Source organism: Sander lucioperca, chromosome 20, assembly GCF_008315115.2.
Source record: "Sander lucioperca isolate FBNREF2018 chromosome 20, SLUC_FBN_1.2, whole genome shotgun sequence".
In the NCBI taxonomy this organism is placed as follows: domain Eukaryota; kingdom Metazoa; phylum Chordata; class Actinopteri; order Perciformes; family Percidae; genus Sander; species Sander lucioperca.
This window is the reverse complement of record NC_050192.1, coordinates 2,501-18,712: the sequence shown is the minus strand read 5'-3', so window position 1 is coordinate 18,712 and position 16,212 is coordinate 2,501. Positions and strand designations below refer to the sequence as shown.

Genomic DNA, 16,212 nt, shown 5'->3' with positions numbered 1-16,212 from the left:
AGCCCCTCCTCATAATTCAGCGCCCCCTGGGAGCCAGGTGATCCAATCCGGAGCCTGTCCCTGCTCATTCTGTTCGGACGGGACTGTTAATGTCTTGATCAGAACCTGAAAGGTCTTTTCCTCACGGAGCGACAACAGATGGCACCCCTCCCCCCACACTCCTCTCTGTAATCCTCTTCTCTCTAACATCTTTGTCTCCACAGCCATCCTTGGCTTTCCTCCCTTCTTTCTTCTCATCCTCTGTCCCAAACCACTTTGTTAGCCTGATGTCTCTCTTCCCCGTCCTCTCTCCAGGAGTCAGTGAGCTGCTGCTGCCAATCACGGCATCCCAAACCAAGCTAACATATGCCAACTGTTGGGATTATCAACCAGAGGTGTATGCTGAATGAACAGCAACAATTAGATGCTGGTATGGCAGTGACCTATTTAGGGTGTGCTGCACAAACCCCTACAGGTCAACTCAGTACATGTCCTGATCTTGTTCTGGACTATAATGTCTCTTTGGATTCATTTTCACAATGACTACATTCAGGGTGCAATATGAGAAAAAAGCAGGGGGGGGGGGGGGGGGGGTTTGATCATGCACAACAAAACAAAACATGCAAGAATTAAACCCCCCATCCAATACCATGGATATAGAGCCATACGGCCAGCCATGCCAAAACACTGATTTACTTCAATTTTCAATGGAAAATAATCTCAAAATGAAATAGCACAACGTGGTGTAAACACAAAACACAGCGCTTTCAAACCGGAGAGCAGAATTCAAACCGGAGAGCGGAATTCACTAAAACGAAAACAAAATACCTTCACTTTTAGCCGGCGTCCCGGAGCTCTGTGGCAGCTAAATACAACCAGCAACTGCTGCTCAGATTTTATCCTTCTATAGCACTATAGACTGTTCATGTTACAGCGCTTTACTTAGTTTAAATACTTCTATTTTAGGTATATAATATATGGTCTATTGGTGAAGTAGCACTGATCACTTTGAGGGGGGGGGGGTACATTTTGTCCTCACCGGGGATAAAAATAATTCTGGCTGGGATGTGTAGTCCAGCAACACATTCTCACTCCCATCGCCTAAAATACAGACGCTTGGTCAGGTGCCTTTGGCGTTGTTATTGACGCTAAAAGTCTCCTTTAACGTCAGATCTAAACGCGCTGGGTCGGGACTATTGGCCTCACTTTTGATGCATTTAGGTTAAGGAAAAGGTGATGGGCAGGCTTATAAAAGGTACGTTTTCGTGACACGCGGGACAAGAACGGGACAGTTGGGTTTAGGAAAAGAAGAACGGGACAGTTGGGTTTAGGAAAAGAAGAACGGGACAGTTGGGTTTAGTAAAAGAAGAACGGGACAGTTGGGTTTAGGAAAAGAAGAACGGGACAGTTGGGTTTAGGAAAAGAAGAATGGGACAGTTGGGTTTAGGAAAAGAAGAACGGGACAGTTGGGTTTAGTAAAAGAAGAACGGGACAGTTGGGTTTAGGAAAAGAAGAATGGGACAGTTGGGTTTAGTAAAAGAAGAATGGGACAGTTGGGTTGAGGAAAAGTGACATGCGGGACATGAATCCCGGTCTCCTGGGTGATAGTCCTATGCTGTTTGACCCATCCACCCAACCTCTCTACGAGGAATTTCGGGCTTTCATACAACTCGCTGCCATTGTCTCTCTTAATACTACGTCATCTTCAAGCGCATTGTGTAGCTGCTGCTCTGCCCGGTGCGTCCTACACACAACGTTTTTGCGTTGTATCTGACGCTGAGAGACACTGGCCAAGCGTCAGTATTTCACGAGTTCGGAGTGAGAACAGGTTGAGACCAGAAAGGGGGAAATCCCACGCATCCCCCTGGAAAATGACACCCTGACTATATTATTCAATGTGTTCACAAATGCTATGTCCTTATACAGTATATCACATAAACACATTGATGTTGATGTAACTTCTTATAGATCAATACACCAGGAAGCTACTCTAGATACTGTATGCAGTATGTTTACATATGTTCACATTCTATGTATAATATTATACTGTAATTATATTACGCTGGTCTCTTCTAGACACACATCTATTGCATGTCCGTCCATCCAGAGAGAGGGATCCCTGCTCAGTTAGAGGAGTTTTCCCTCATATGAAGCGAGGGTCTAAGAACAGAGGGTGTCGGATGCCCCTTAAGCAAACTGTGATCTGTGATCAATAAAGCTGACTTGACATATTATTTGTACAGATAGGTTTGTAAACTCTCCTTTTCTCCCTATGGATGTAAAAGTAATAGATTAAAATGCACTTAAAGTAACAATAGTGCAAGTACTCATGCAGAAAATTGACCCCCACATTTCATGAGCTCATCATACAATGTGCATGAGAAATCTTAATGAGCTAAGTGATTTGTAACTCTAGCTGACGTATGCATGTAGTGGAATAAAGCGTACAATATTTGCCTCTGAAATGTAGTGGAATAGAAGCTCAACATTGTACACAGTAATAATTCACAGTGAATACAGAGCCGTCCCTTTAGATTGCTTCTTTTTACATCCACTTATTGAGACATGTTGGGATTTAAGACTATAAGAGGTTCCATATTGTCGCTTGTTTACAAATGTCTATAAATATTAATGTTGTAATGCAATTTTCCAACATATATTCAAGTATGAAAGGGTCTGTTATAAACCCATGGATGGATTAGTGAATATGCAGGCCCAGCAGGGGCCCCTAAGAAAAGGCTATGTTATGAAGGGACTGTTACTCAAACAAGAATGTTCTCATCTGTTATATTATAAATATATTCTCATGTATTACTTAGGCTACAAAAAGCCTAATGTTGAATATTTATTAAACTGGGGGAAAAAAATCTAATATCTTTGACAGCAGAATCACTCTAGTCTAATGAGAGAAGATATCTGCATCACAGGTTTTCTTTGATGATTTCCTATAATATTTTGTTATAGTGGCCTATAAGGCTGCACGATATGAGGAAAATATCTAACTGCGATTATTTTGACTGATATTGCGATTGCGATATGATTCACGATATTGGAGGGAATGATCATTTTTGTATCTTTATTCTCATTTTCATTTTCATTGCAAAAAGTAAAAAGTTAAAATGATTATAGTGTGATTAATGCAATGATCTGTACCAAACAAAGATGTTTTCTTTAGTCTGTAGGATAGGATTTGTCTCTGCAGCACCACAATACTTCAGTCAGAATGGTTTGACCCTCCCTGCGATTTGGATAATGCACTAGTCCATATTGCGAGTTCGATGAAATTGCGAATAATTGTGCAGCCCTGGTGGGCTATAGTATTTTGTACAATATGTGTGGAGACGTCTGTCAGTGAGGCAGGAAGCTTTGGAGTCCCACAGCTTCTCTTCAGAGAGTCCATTCAGCAGGCCCACTGCTGCATACACAGTCTGATAATGTGTCCATGGATGAAATATAAAATATATATTTTTTAACTTTTATTGATGTCACTGATTCTAGATTGCTCCGCCCGATACGTTGTGACTTCCCTACTCTGTCTGTGGTTCATTGGTTCCCTAACCCTGACCCTGAAGACGTAAATCTCACCTCACAATTTCATTACATGAAAATAAAGTAGGGTGTGTGCGTATTGATGGTGATGAAGGAACATGTCCCTTAGTGCAACAGTGTGGCTCACTGATGAGTGTTTAACTACAATGGAGCTCTATGACACAGAGGAAGAAGATATATCAGGCTGTGATACACACACAATACTTACTACGGCTGGGACAATATGCTTTAGTCCCGATTCGATTCTTTCACGATACATGGGTGCTGATTGGATTTGTATTGCGATTTTCATTTATTGTGATTCTAGAAGTATTGTGATTCAATAGTATTGAATATTGGGATTATCTTTTCCTTCTTGCTCGCCCCTCCCCCCATGTTTCCGTAACTGTCATGACTGACTGACTAACTGTCACTAAGCCCCACCCCCTCCCCCAACCATCTTGTCTGTGATTGGCTGGAACGTGGCTTGTTGTATTTTGGTGCCTATCCTATGCCTCTAGTGATTGTTTGACGTTTACGACCCCTGTGTTGTCTCCTGAGACCGGGCTTTTTCACGGTGTGTTCAGGGGGCAGGCAGCTAGCGCATCAAGGAGAGATGACTACGATTTGAGACAAAAATGAAATTGCGCTGAAACCATGCAGGAACTCATAGTGCACCTTTAACACCGGTGAAATAGCCTACACTCCCAAACACAGCCTGGTTCTCATTCTCTCCTGCTTCTTTAAATCTCTCCACGCCAGAGAGATGGATGAGCACGCAGAGATTAACCTTTCAGGGTTGTTAAATATGAAGTTCAAATGGGAAAGTGAATCCGGGTTGATCTGTGCACAGAGATATGATAAGTGCTTCTGGATTATGATTCATTCCTGAGCTATAACAACTACTATGTTTATTTATATAAAAACAGCGTTATCTGACAGCGTTAAATGACTCATCAGGGTTTAGATATGTGGCTAATAATTGTATGAATGTTTCCTGTCATTTCGCACAGGAGGATGTGAAGTAGACAAAAGTAGATAGTGGCAAAAAAGACAAGACTCATGTAAAGTACCACAAGTTTGTACTTATTACAATACTTGGGTAAATGTACTTAGTTACATTCCACCACTGCTTACTGGTAACACACAGGCTCAGTAGTGAAGGACACAGCTGATGGATTCAGTGTTTTAGTGTTTTTCGCCAAGACTATTTAGCAGAGGCACCGTGGCTTCGTCCGGAGCGTATCGCCACCCGAGACGATTGTGATTGGTTTAAAGAAATGCCAATAAACCAGAGCACGTTTTTCTCCCATCCTGGAATGCTGTGTGGACTAGACAGACCCTCCTCTACAGTACTGTGGAAGAAGGTCTGGCCATGGGAGACAAGGGGAAATGCAACGCAACCAAGCCCCGGCCAATCACCCACGGCGTGGATTAACGCAGAAGAATAAATTGGCCTTGACACTGGCGGTAGTAGCAGTAGTAGTTTGAGCAGTAGCAGCAGAGTGCAGCTGTGGTCAGATGACTGCGACTGGGAGCTCCAGCGTAAACACATCTCCACAGACACACTCTGTCCTGATGGAACCTTCCATGTGAAGTTATTGTGGGATGCATCGTGATGACAGACCCCGTTCTACTTTTCCATGCTGATGGAGCCGAGAGCTGAAAGAGATCAGAGCGCTCTGTGGAGCCATTCATCTGAACACTGAGCCCTGAGTGTGGGCTGCCCAGCACTGCAGATGGGAGGCCTCAAAGGGAGGCACAGCTGCAGCACGCACACACACACACACACACACACACACACACACACTGTGATGTGCAGTGTTATCAGCTACAGGGACATGGAAACTGGTGTGTCTGAAGCAGATTTTAGGATGAATTTTGATTTTGGTCACAAGCATCTCTCTTCCATTGGAAAGAGGAATCATGCTGGTTGGTTGAATGACTTTAAACTGTAGGAATTAACCAGTACATGTTTCATACAGTGATTGTTGCATGACCCTCGTGTCAGGGCCCAGCTCAGTAATGTTTCATCATGGGTCATGGATTAAATGTTCATTCTAGAAAATGTGTAAAAGTAATGACAGCTGGTTTTGTCTTCAAACTGCTTACAAAACATTACAACTAGACTGATAAATCAACCAGGCAGATATATCGGCTGATATTAGCTTATTGTATACTGTGTATATGCTGGCCAAAACGTAACAAGGGATTGCAATACAGTGATGCCAAACAGTGTCACCATTACATGGTCTGTCCAACAGAGAGCACTTGATTGACACTTTGATTGGTACACTGTAAATGTAGATGTATCTCCACATACGACTGTGTAAGTCCCTCACCTGTCACCACATACTTCAAATACTCTGATGAATACTCTGATATATTTGCACTCCTCAATGACAATAATTATATCTCAGCTAGGGCTGGGAAATATATATCGATATTAACATTGATATGGAGTGGCAGTAGCTCAGTCAGTAGGGAGTTGGGTTGGGAACCAGTTGGGTGCCAGTTCACCTCCTGGGCACTGCCAAGGTGCTTTTGAGCAAGGCATCGAACCCCCAACTGCTCGGGGCGCCTTTCCATGGAGCAGCTCCCTCACTCTGACATCTCTCCATTAGTGCATGTAGCGGTACTGAGCATGTGTGTGTAATTCAGGGCTGTGTGTAATAACAACAGAGTGAAAACATTGTAATTTCCCCTTGCAGGATTAATAAAGTATACATTATTATTACATTATATGAGGCTACCAACCTTACAATATTGCCGCAATATCGACATGGATGTATTTGGTCAAAAACATCGTGATATCTGATTTTTTCTAATCTTAGCCTACCAGGACTCCATCCCCCACATCACACAATGGTGCACCAACATCAACCTCCATCTGAATAGAAATAAGACTAAATCACTATTTATCAATGCCCCTAGAGAAATGGTAGAGTGCCTCAAATACCTTGGACTCCCCCTGGACAATAAAACGGAGTTTTGATCAACACATCACTGACATCCATAAACGCTGCCAACAGCGACTCTCTGCCATCCGCAAACTGAAAGCACTCTCCGTCTCCCCTGTCACCTTACTACTACTGTATAAGAGCATACTCCAACCCATTCTCCTCTACTGTTCAACATACCGTATTAACTTCTACCAACACGAACAAACTCACTTGCATCACCCATACTGCATCAAAAAGAATTGGCCTTCCCACCCCTAACTGTAGCTGTAAAAATTCCAAATTTTACTGTACTATTAATTGTCTCAGAAATAATTGCGATTAACAATATAATTGTCTATTTCAGTCCAATTTAAAAATATAAATGTATGTATTACATTCTTGAACAAATCAAAGTTTTGGATACATACAGGATACATCTTTTGTTCATATATCACTGTCTGTCATGTGACCCAGGTCATGTAATAACTCAAATACCCAGCCTATTAAGTAAACACGTCTCTTCATTATCATAAACCTTTTTTTCTAACTGTATCCCCCCCTTGTGTTGCTATGAACGTGTATAGGGTCAAGTGCCAACAACTAGCATAGCTTTAGCTCAACAGTCCGACCAATAATCACTTATATTATTACCATTTCGCATACCTAAACAAAATCAACAATTACCATCAACAGTCATACCCCTTAAGATCTTAAATAATGTTAGCAATTCATTGCGGTTAAACAAAGAGACCGTGAATACGTAACAAAATGGACAATTAGACAATGATTTAATAATTGTTGCAGGCGTACCCCCAACCTATCAGACCTCAACAGCAAAGCCACCAAACGCAGAGCACGGACACAGCACCCCAGTCCTCCCCTCTCTCCGTCTTCACACTGCTGCTGGAGACGCTCCGCTACAGCAGCAGTTTGGTGCCCTCCGCCATATGACCATTAAATGAAGCTCCCCAGCACTGATTGTTATGTGTGGTATTTATATGTTGTGTATGCTGTGCACAAGGGGTGTCAGTGGAACGGACTGGAGGGAACTGTGCACTATAGGGTGTGTGTTTATATGTTTTGATGGTGTTTTAAAATTCAAAAGCATCAAGACTTTACATTTTGTGAAAATGCAAACCAATAATGTTGGGTATGTTACCTGATACATGGCCAGCATCCAAATCTAGTTTTACAGAAAGACTGTGATACTGGTGCCCTAGTCTCGCATTGCCAGACCGTGGAGGGTCTGCCTAGTCCACACAGCATTCCTGGATGGTTAAAAAAACGTGCTCTGGTTTATTGCCATTTCTGCAAACCAATCACAATCGTCTTGGGCGGTGCAAAGCGCCGAACGGAGCCACGGTGCCTCTGCAAAATAGCCTCGGGAAGGAACTTGTTTTGGTGGAACGTGTGTACGTTCAAAAGTAGTTTTAGTCGTGTAACAGAAAACTGAGATTGGACAGATAGTCTAGCTAGCTGTCTGGATTTACCCTGCAGAGATCTGAGGAGCAGTTAACCATAGTCCTCACAAATCCAAGAGTTTAGAATGCCAACACAAAGGAAGAGGAAGGGGACGGACATCTGGCTGAAGATTATGGACATCTGGCGGAATTTTCCGGCAGCACCTGAACAATCCCGGAAATTAACATTGTCGATATAGACTACTGGTGCCCATACCTAAATTAATCTATAGGCCATGTTTTATACCAGCATGAAAGAATGGATGGTGGGTTGGGGATCAGCCCCCCCCCCCCCCCCCCACCCCCCCTCCCCGAAATGATGATGTCATTAGTTGCAGTTGAAGGGTCAGGCAGCTATACTTAAAGTTAAAGATCAGCTCTGAGAACAGGGACTGCGTCTTAATGCTTCTGCAAAATAGCATGACAACATACAGTCTGCAGCCCCAGGCCGTTCACACACAGATACAGGGAAGCTCTTTGGTTTCTTTGGACAACATTTGCTTCCAGAAAAGCAAGACAACATCCGGATTCCCTTGTTCGCCCTTTGGTCAAATGAACACTCCCCACAGAGCAGGGCGAACTGATGTTCTTATGATGAATGGTGTTGGTGTCTGAAAATGCACACTTGCTGTTTCTGCCACAACTTTAGCCTCGTTAGCTGTCTGATGTGTTGGTGTCATTCTTACCTTTCCGCATCAGGTCTTCGATGTCTTGGTCGAAGCCCAGCCGATGGCACTTCCTCCACAGCCCCATGTTGGTGGAGTTATACTGCCTGCTGCACTCATCCGCGGCGCTCATGGCGAACAGCTGCCGCCGGCTGCGGGCCAGCAGCAGCTTCTCCTCCCAGCGGGGCGGGCTGCTCCGGCCGGCCCGCAGCGGCAGGCTGTTGTTGGGGATGTAGATGAAGCCCGGGTCCTTGCGGCGGCTAGAAAAGCTTCGGCACCGCTCCCGGTACCTCCTAGCGTCGGTCTCGTACCAGTGGTCGGAGCACATCGCCACGGCCAGCATGCCCAGGGCGCAGAGAGAGAGACAGAGCCCGGCGTAGAGCAGCAACTTCCCGGCAGCCATGCTCGCTTCTGTCACAGCCGCATCAGCACCTCGACACACGGACAGCTCCTCTGCGGCGTCCCGCGGCTTCAGCTCGCATCACCTCCGGAGAGCAGCGTCGGGACCGTCATCGGGCTGGCGAGGATGTGCAGAGAGAATACACAACTGACTGGCCAAATGAAATGTTCCGGTGTTTTGGGGCTACACGTCTTTACTGTTTGCTCGGCGTTATGCAGCAGCAGCTCGGCGGAGACGGAGAGGACGCTTATCTCATCTCAGCCCCGGATCTTCTGCATCCATTCGTCTGTCAGGGCGACTCCAACCTGCACACACCACATCAGCAGTCAGGGCGTTTAGTCAAGCTTACTAAGCTGTAGCTGACACAAAATGTCCCATCAGGACACTACTGCACAGCCCACACTACAAGGATGGACAAAAAGGACGGCAGCGACAGCTGTATACACAAAGAGAGAGAGAGAGAGAGGGTCGTGCAGAGCATTTAGCCGAGCCTGTTCACAAACACAATGTCAGCATCATGCCACTCACATGACGGAGCTGCAAGATGCAGACAGATGTAGGCCTACCTGGTATGCAAACATCTGGCAGAGTCCATGCAGACCGCAGTCCGTCAGCAGGGAGGGTAGAGATCAGCCAGTCTGCCCCCCCCCAGCAGTTTTATATCATCTCGAAGGCAGGCTTGGCAGGGACCAATCAGCAGCACTCTGTGTGTGTGTGTGTGTGTGTGTGTGTGTGTGTGTGTGTGTGTGTGTGTGTATGTGCACCGTAGTAACATCATAAACTACCAGGCTACTTGTGATACTAGGGCCTATTAGGGCTGCACGATAGGAGGAAAACATGCGATATGCGATAACGTTGTTGAATATCGTGATAATGATATTACTTGTGATACATAAACAGATGTTAAAATGTACTCAGTTCTGCAGTTCTGCTGCTGTCAGTATTCTGTTAAAATACAACAAATTGATTGTTGAATAAAAACAAAACAAGCTTTCTTTTATTGAACAAATTCAACATTGAATTGACAGATAGTTACATTTTAAAGTGCAGTTTTCTGCTGTTATTTTCTTCCAACTAACACAACAAATCTCTGAGTGTCTTTCGCCAGTTGATATCGCGACAACGATAAAAAAAAAAAAATATATATATATATATTTTGCACCCCTAGATACTACTGCTACTTTAGGCTATATTTAAAACCCAAAATGCTCTACTGCTGTTATGTTCTGTGCCGTATTGCTTGGACTCAGATCCTGTACATAATATAGGCTGCACAGTCAATGGAAACAATATGGATTAAGACTTGTATTTACTGAAAATGACAAGTATTTTTCTGGATCAACAACCACAACCTCCATCTTATTAGTATTGAGCTGTAAGGAATGTTCTGCTAACCAGTCTCTAATAGTGTTGAGATGGCAAGGAGCCTTCACTAGGTTTAAATGAGAAATAGAGCTGGATATCATCTGCATATAACTGGGAAGCAGTATTTTATTTGCTTTACATTATCCGTCCCAATGACAGCAAATATGACGAGAACAGCAGGGGCCCCAGAACCGAGCAACTGTTAATACACAGACATTTCTTTGAGTGTATTATACATCATTATGTTATTCATTCTGTCTGATACTTTTGTATTGTGGGTACAATAAATATTTGCAAGTATAGCTGTGAAGTGTCTGCAGAAATGAAGTGCAATGTAATGTTTACAAATGAAATGAAATATGAAGGGATATTGGCTTAATGCAGGGGTCTCAAACTCAATTTACCTGGGGGCCGCTCGAGGCAGAGTGTGGGTCAGGCTGGGCCGCATCAAGTATTCAACAAAAGTATTCTTTGTTTGCTTTCTTAAATAAATCTTGTTGCCTCAATAGACATTTTTTAAGATTGGCGACCCGGTTCTTTCTCTCATCTCCCTGGTATTTTGTATACTCCTCAGCATGTCTAGTTGAGTAATGACGTCTGATGTCATATTCCTTGTACACCGCAACTTTCTCTGTGCATATGAGACATGTAGGGGTGCTCCTGTGCTCGATAGAAAAAATATTCCGTCTCCCACTTTCACTGAAATTGCCTGTGCTCGTCGCCAACCTTTCTCTTCACGGCACGTTTTGAGAGAGACATGACTGGAACTGGGTGATGGCATATATTTTCCGTCACTCTGGAACACGTTTCAACCAAGTGACTAACGTTGATACTACCCCAGGTACTTCACGGTTGGCTAGCTTGACTACCATTGACAACAAATGCCGCAGTTACGAGACTGGCTATGGTAGCCCGTAAGTGATAAAAAAATAAAATAAAAGCGTGGCAAGCACGGCACACGCAACGACTCAGCAAAAGGGTGCGTTTCAGAACAACGCACGGGCTGCACTGACACTAAACTTTGATGTCAAGTAGAGGGGCCACAAAATATCCGCCCGCGGGCCTCAATTGGCCCCCGGGCCGCGAGTTTGAGACCCATGGCTTAATGGCTGCTCTGGTGTAAGCCAAGGGCAGAAAAAGTCCTGAATGGTAGCCCTGCTCATGGCAGTGGTGTGTGCTCATGGCCCATAGATTCCCTGTGTTTCCTGTTAGGCTTTAACACTTGTCGCACAGGTGAAGCTTTGAAAATGTGCAGAAGAATCTGTGGCTGCAGTTTTCTGTTTCTTCATATCTGGCGCCCTCTCCTGTTAATACATTGTAAAGATACTGTAGAAATAGGCTGACTACTGCTGCCATGCAGACTTAACATGAACATGCAACTTACACATGGAAGTTGCAAAGTAACAAACATGAAATTCATGAAAATGTATTAAAATCGGGACAAAAGCTAAACAAATAAAACACCTAGCCTACAGGATACACCAGGGAGAATGATGAAAAGAAAATGAGCAGAACAATGTAATATAAAGTAGGAAATCAACTACATAAAACAATATAATGGAAACACAGAATAGGCCTATTTGCAGGATAATGTAAGACTTTCCAAGACATAAGTGCAAACCATTTTAAAACACTTCATGAGGAGAATCAGGTGGATGTAAACACATTGAATGATGATATAATTAAGGTAATAACTCAATCAGCTAAAGGAAATATTCCTGGTACCCTGGTGGAATAGTGAATGTAGTAAAGCCATTAAAAGAAAGAAATAGAGCATTTAGGCAACTGAAAAAACTCCAGTCTCTGGAAGCTGTGATTCAATATAAAAGGGCCTTGGCTATAGTAAGGAGAACAATTAGAACTCAAAAACGCACATTTTGGAGGCACTATTGCCAATAGTATTGGAAGAGAAGTACAGTTATCAGATGTCTGGGGAATGATTAGGCAAATGGGGGGGATCCGAGGGAATTATGACATTCCAGTGTTAGTGGGGACAAAATGGCTGTCAACAATTTAGAGAAGGCTGAGCTTTGAGCTCAAACATTTACAAAAGTTCATAGTTCAGAGAATCTTTTAGAGGGGGCCAGGCAGTGCAGAAACAGAACCATAAAGAAGAACCCCAGAATAATGGAGAAAATAGAAGCATCAGAAGATCCATTAGACTTGCCGTTTAGTATGTTTGAACAGAGAAGAGCAATTGTTGGTGCTCGTCAAACCACTCCTGGGAAAGATGGTGTATGCTATAAAATGTTGGAACACATGACACAAAACTTTTTAATGGGGTTTGGGATACTGGTCAACTTCCATTAGTGTGGAAACAAGTAATAATAGTGCCTGTTCTAAAACCAGGGAAATACCCCTCTGGTCCATCTAGCTATAGACCTATTGCCTTAACGTCACATTTATGTAAAATAATGGAAAGATATGGTCTGGAAAGAAGGACTACTAATAAAGTTAAAATCATTGGGAATTGGTGGTAGAGCATATAATTGGGTTTTGGATTTTTAACGTGAGAGGAAAACATAAGTAAGAGTAGTTGCAGAATACTCCAGTGTTTATGCGGTGGAGAATGGTACTCCGCAAAGAAGCGTTTGTAGCCCATTGCTTTTCAACATAATTATATATGACATATTCTCTCTAGTTGTTCGAGGTGTGGGAAGGTCTTTGTAGCTGGATGACGGGGCTTTGTAGATTAGCATTTGTAAATACAAAAGTTCAAGCTGCAGTGGCTTAAGTGGAGGGATGGACAAGAAGATGGGGATTTAAACTGTCTGTGGCAAAAACTCAGGTGATCTGTTTTTCAAGACGGCTTAAAATTGCACCCATATTATTAAAAACTGTAAGATAAACCTATTGAATAGTAAAAGCAATTAGATGTCTTGGTGTATGGTTTGATGGAAAGCCCACATGGAATACTGATATAGGAGCGATTCAGAATAAATGTAAAAAGGTTATTAATGTACTCCGTTGTTTGGCAAGACAGGAGTGGGGAGCTTTGTATAGCTTTCATGTCAGCAGCAGAATCTCATCACAAGGAACTGGATGTCTTACAAGCTCGGGCCCTGAGGATCTGTAGTGTAGTGGGTCTTTTAAAACATCTCCAGTTTCAGCGATGCAGGTGGAAATGGAAGGGATGCCTTAGAGAATAAGAAGGGTCAAGGTAATGCTGGCATACTGGGTTAATCCCCAGGGGCATTGGTAATTCACATCCTGCAAAGAGCATTTTAACAGACTGCTGGGAACACGAGTCACATTTCATGAGTTTTGGATGGATTGGTGATGCTAAAGCAGCAAGCATTGGATTAGGTCAACCACAGTAAAGGCCTACTGTTTCTATCTCCTCCCTTCCTCCATGGGTATTCCCCTTGCCAAGTGTAGTCCTAAATATACATCAAGAATTGAAGAATAAGTCAGAACATCTTCCAGTATGGCGCATAGTCCAGAATTATGTTAAAAATAATTTCTCAGGCTCAGTTTTCAATTTTACAGATGGCTCCAAAGATCCAGACAAAGGGTGTGCAGGTGCAGCAGTGTATACCCTGGGGAGTGATACATAGAGAAAAGGGTTTTCTGACCATTTATCAGTATACATAGAGCTATTGGTAGTGTTGTTGGCATTAAAGTGGATAGAGGAGAGGAAATACCCATGTTATGCATCTGTTTTTCAGCACTATCCAGCATAAGATCAGGCAGATCATCATTTAGAACAGATATTATCAATGAAATTAAATATTTATTATATTGTACAGAATGCTAAAATGTTATTCTTTACATAAAATAGGCAAACATTCAACTGGAAAATGCACATACTGTAACCAGCCAGAAACTGTTGAACACATACTAATTCATTGCAAGGACTACAATACCCAGAGAGACCTTTTTCAGACACTTCCTAAGGCAGACCTCCACACCTTTTCACAATGTAGTTACTTTCATTTATTTTTTATTTTATTTTTTTCTCAGCATTTAGCCTATCTCTCGTTCACACTCCAGTCCAGTTGGTGGCGGTAATGCACCTTTAAGTTGGTTTGAACCATAAAGAAGAAAAAGAAGGACAACAGGAAGTGAAGGTAACTAACCAATCAGCTCCACGGAAAATGTGTCATGCGCGATACAGCTTGTGATGGCAGTAGGCTATGGTGTGTGAAGGTTAACGTTAGTTAAAACGTTAGTACACTTAACTATACTTGTAATTTAAGTCGAGTTTTAGTGTGTTTTGCTCGCGTGTATAGGGTGTTCCACTATACGACGGTGTGCACTTCCTCACAGGCTAACTGTTCCAGGTAAGACGCCATGTTGTTACTGTTCAGAAGGCTAAGTGGACACATGAGGGGCTGTTCTTCATCATATTGATGTATGAGGGCTTTTCGTCAAGGTTTTAGAGAAATCGAAGCCTTCAAGTCTGGCTTACATACGACGACTAAAACACTACATGGTACCTGCTCGACTCGCCTCGACTCGACACACTGTGCGTCCGTTTTCCATTGCAGATTTTAGGACCGCCTCAGCGTGACTGGTCGTTATGCCGTATCGATGCACACACCAGCGCACATGTATAAACATCAGGCCACTTGAGTTTGTTTTACAGTTCTGTGGGGGCTCCACGCAGAACTTTAGCCGTAGCCTGTGTAACCTATGTAAAAGTGGCCTGATGTTTATACTTGTGCGCTGGTGTGTGCAGAACTGTAAACAAGCGGCGCCGCAGTAAACTACTGTGACCTAACGTACACACACACAGAACGTCGAAGGTGTGTGTTGCCAGAAGACACATTTTGTTTCAAGTTAAGCTGGAGGCAGCAAAAACACAGCTGGCTAAACTGTTTAAAAATAGCGGGTTTGTTCAGGACACCCCCGTCTGTCGCTTTCACGTCACCTTTTCGGCTCGCCTCAGCTCGCTTGGAACCTCGACTGAGGAGGTACTATAAAAAGTACCTGTTAGCAGGTACCAGGGACTTTTTTTCGTAATGGAAAACCAAAAAAGGCGAGTCGAGCTGGTACCATGTAATGGAAAAGCGCCATAGTTTTAGTAGTTTTTGGCTGCACCCGAAGTCTCTCCCCTTCCGGTGGACCCCACAGGACCATCTTTCTGGGGGAAAAAATATGTTACGGTAAGGTTAGTGAAGGGCGATAGACAAATCATTTTTGGATGTTTTTTTCCTAAGAAGAACGCACATGACATGTCAGTCAGGCAGTCTGACATTGAAATCATTTGTAGAAGATAAATAGAACATGTATTTTTCTGCTTTGGCTCTGTTTTGCTGGAAATGGATATGATGTAGTCGCTGTCGGAGGCACCGTATAAACAGAACATATTTGGCTCAATCATTTTGTGAAATAAAAAATGAAAAAATTAGATACTAGGGAAAAAAATCGGTTTTTAAAAATTCCTGCCAAAAAAAATTACGTTTATATTTAATTATTATAAAATTATATTTACAGCCTGAGGCATTATGTTTTCAGGTTGTCTGTTTATTCACCGCAAGTAATATCGTTATCGCGCATATGTTCCTCGTATCGTGCAGCCCTAGTGTGAAGCCTCCACGTTTCGCCAGAAAATACACATTATACCTTTTTTTACTAAATCATCAAGTCTATACTACATGATATGAGTCTGGACAGACGTGGAGTGGACGTAACCTGAAAGTTGACTAGTTGGCGGAGGCCTACAACCGCAAGGCGGTGGCACTAGTTTCCCTTCATACTACAGCTGCACAGCGTACTGAGGCTACAGCAACATTCATTCAAATACAGAAACTAGGGGATAAGCACGGTAAAAATGTTGATGCTAACAATTACCGTTTTCATTTACAATACCATTATTATCGCGGCGGATTACCACAGTGTGGAAACTGCGTGTTCCCAGCTTCATCCGA

General features: G+C 43.1%; 2 protein-coding genes across 3 annotated transcripts in view; one reads left to right on the top strand and one right to left on the bottom strand.

Moving 5' to 3' along the window:
• tmem178b (transmembrane protein 178B) overlaps positions 1 to 9,637 on the bottom strand; it is a 106,351-nt gene extending 96,714 nt beyond the window's left edge. Inside the window, exons 1-2 of one of the 2 annotated variants that reach the window (XR_004896077.1) lie at positions 9,541 to 9,637; positions 8,596 to 9,279 (exon numbers count right to left, since the gene is read on the bottom strand). Coding sequence is in view for 1 of the 2 variants with exons in the window: in XM_031288255.2 (XP_031144115.1) it covers positions 8,596 to 8,977 (382 nt within the window). In the remaining variant the exon portion in view is untranslated. Of the gene's footprint in view, positions 1 to 8,595; positions 9,456 to 9,540 lie in introns of those variants that run through there. The other variant, XM_031288255.2, reaches the window with a different exon arrangement.
• Positions 9,638 to 14,393: 4,756 nt separating this feature from the next.
• The window catches only part of mrps33 (mitochondrial ribosomal protein S33), a 2,510-nt gene continuing 691 nt past the window's right edge, over positions 14,394 to 16,212 (top strand). The window contains exon 1 of the mRNA XM_031288264.2: positions 14,394 to 14,622. The gene's annotated coding sequence lies outside the window, so the exon portion shown is untranslated. The remainder of the gene's footprint in view (positions 14,623 to 16,212) is intronic.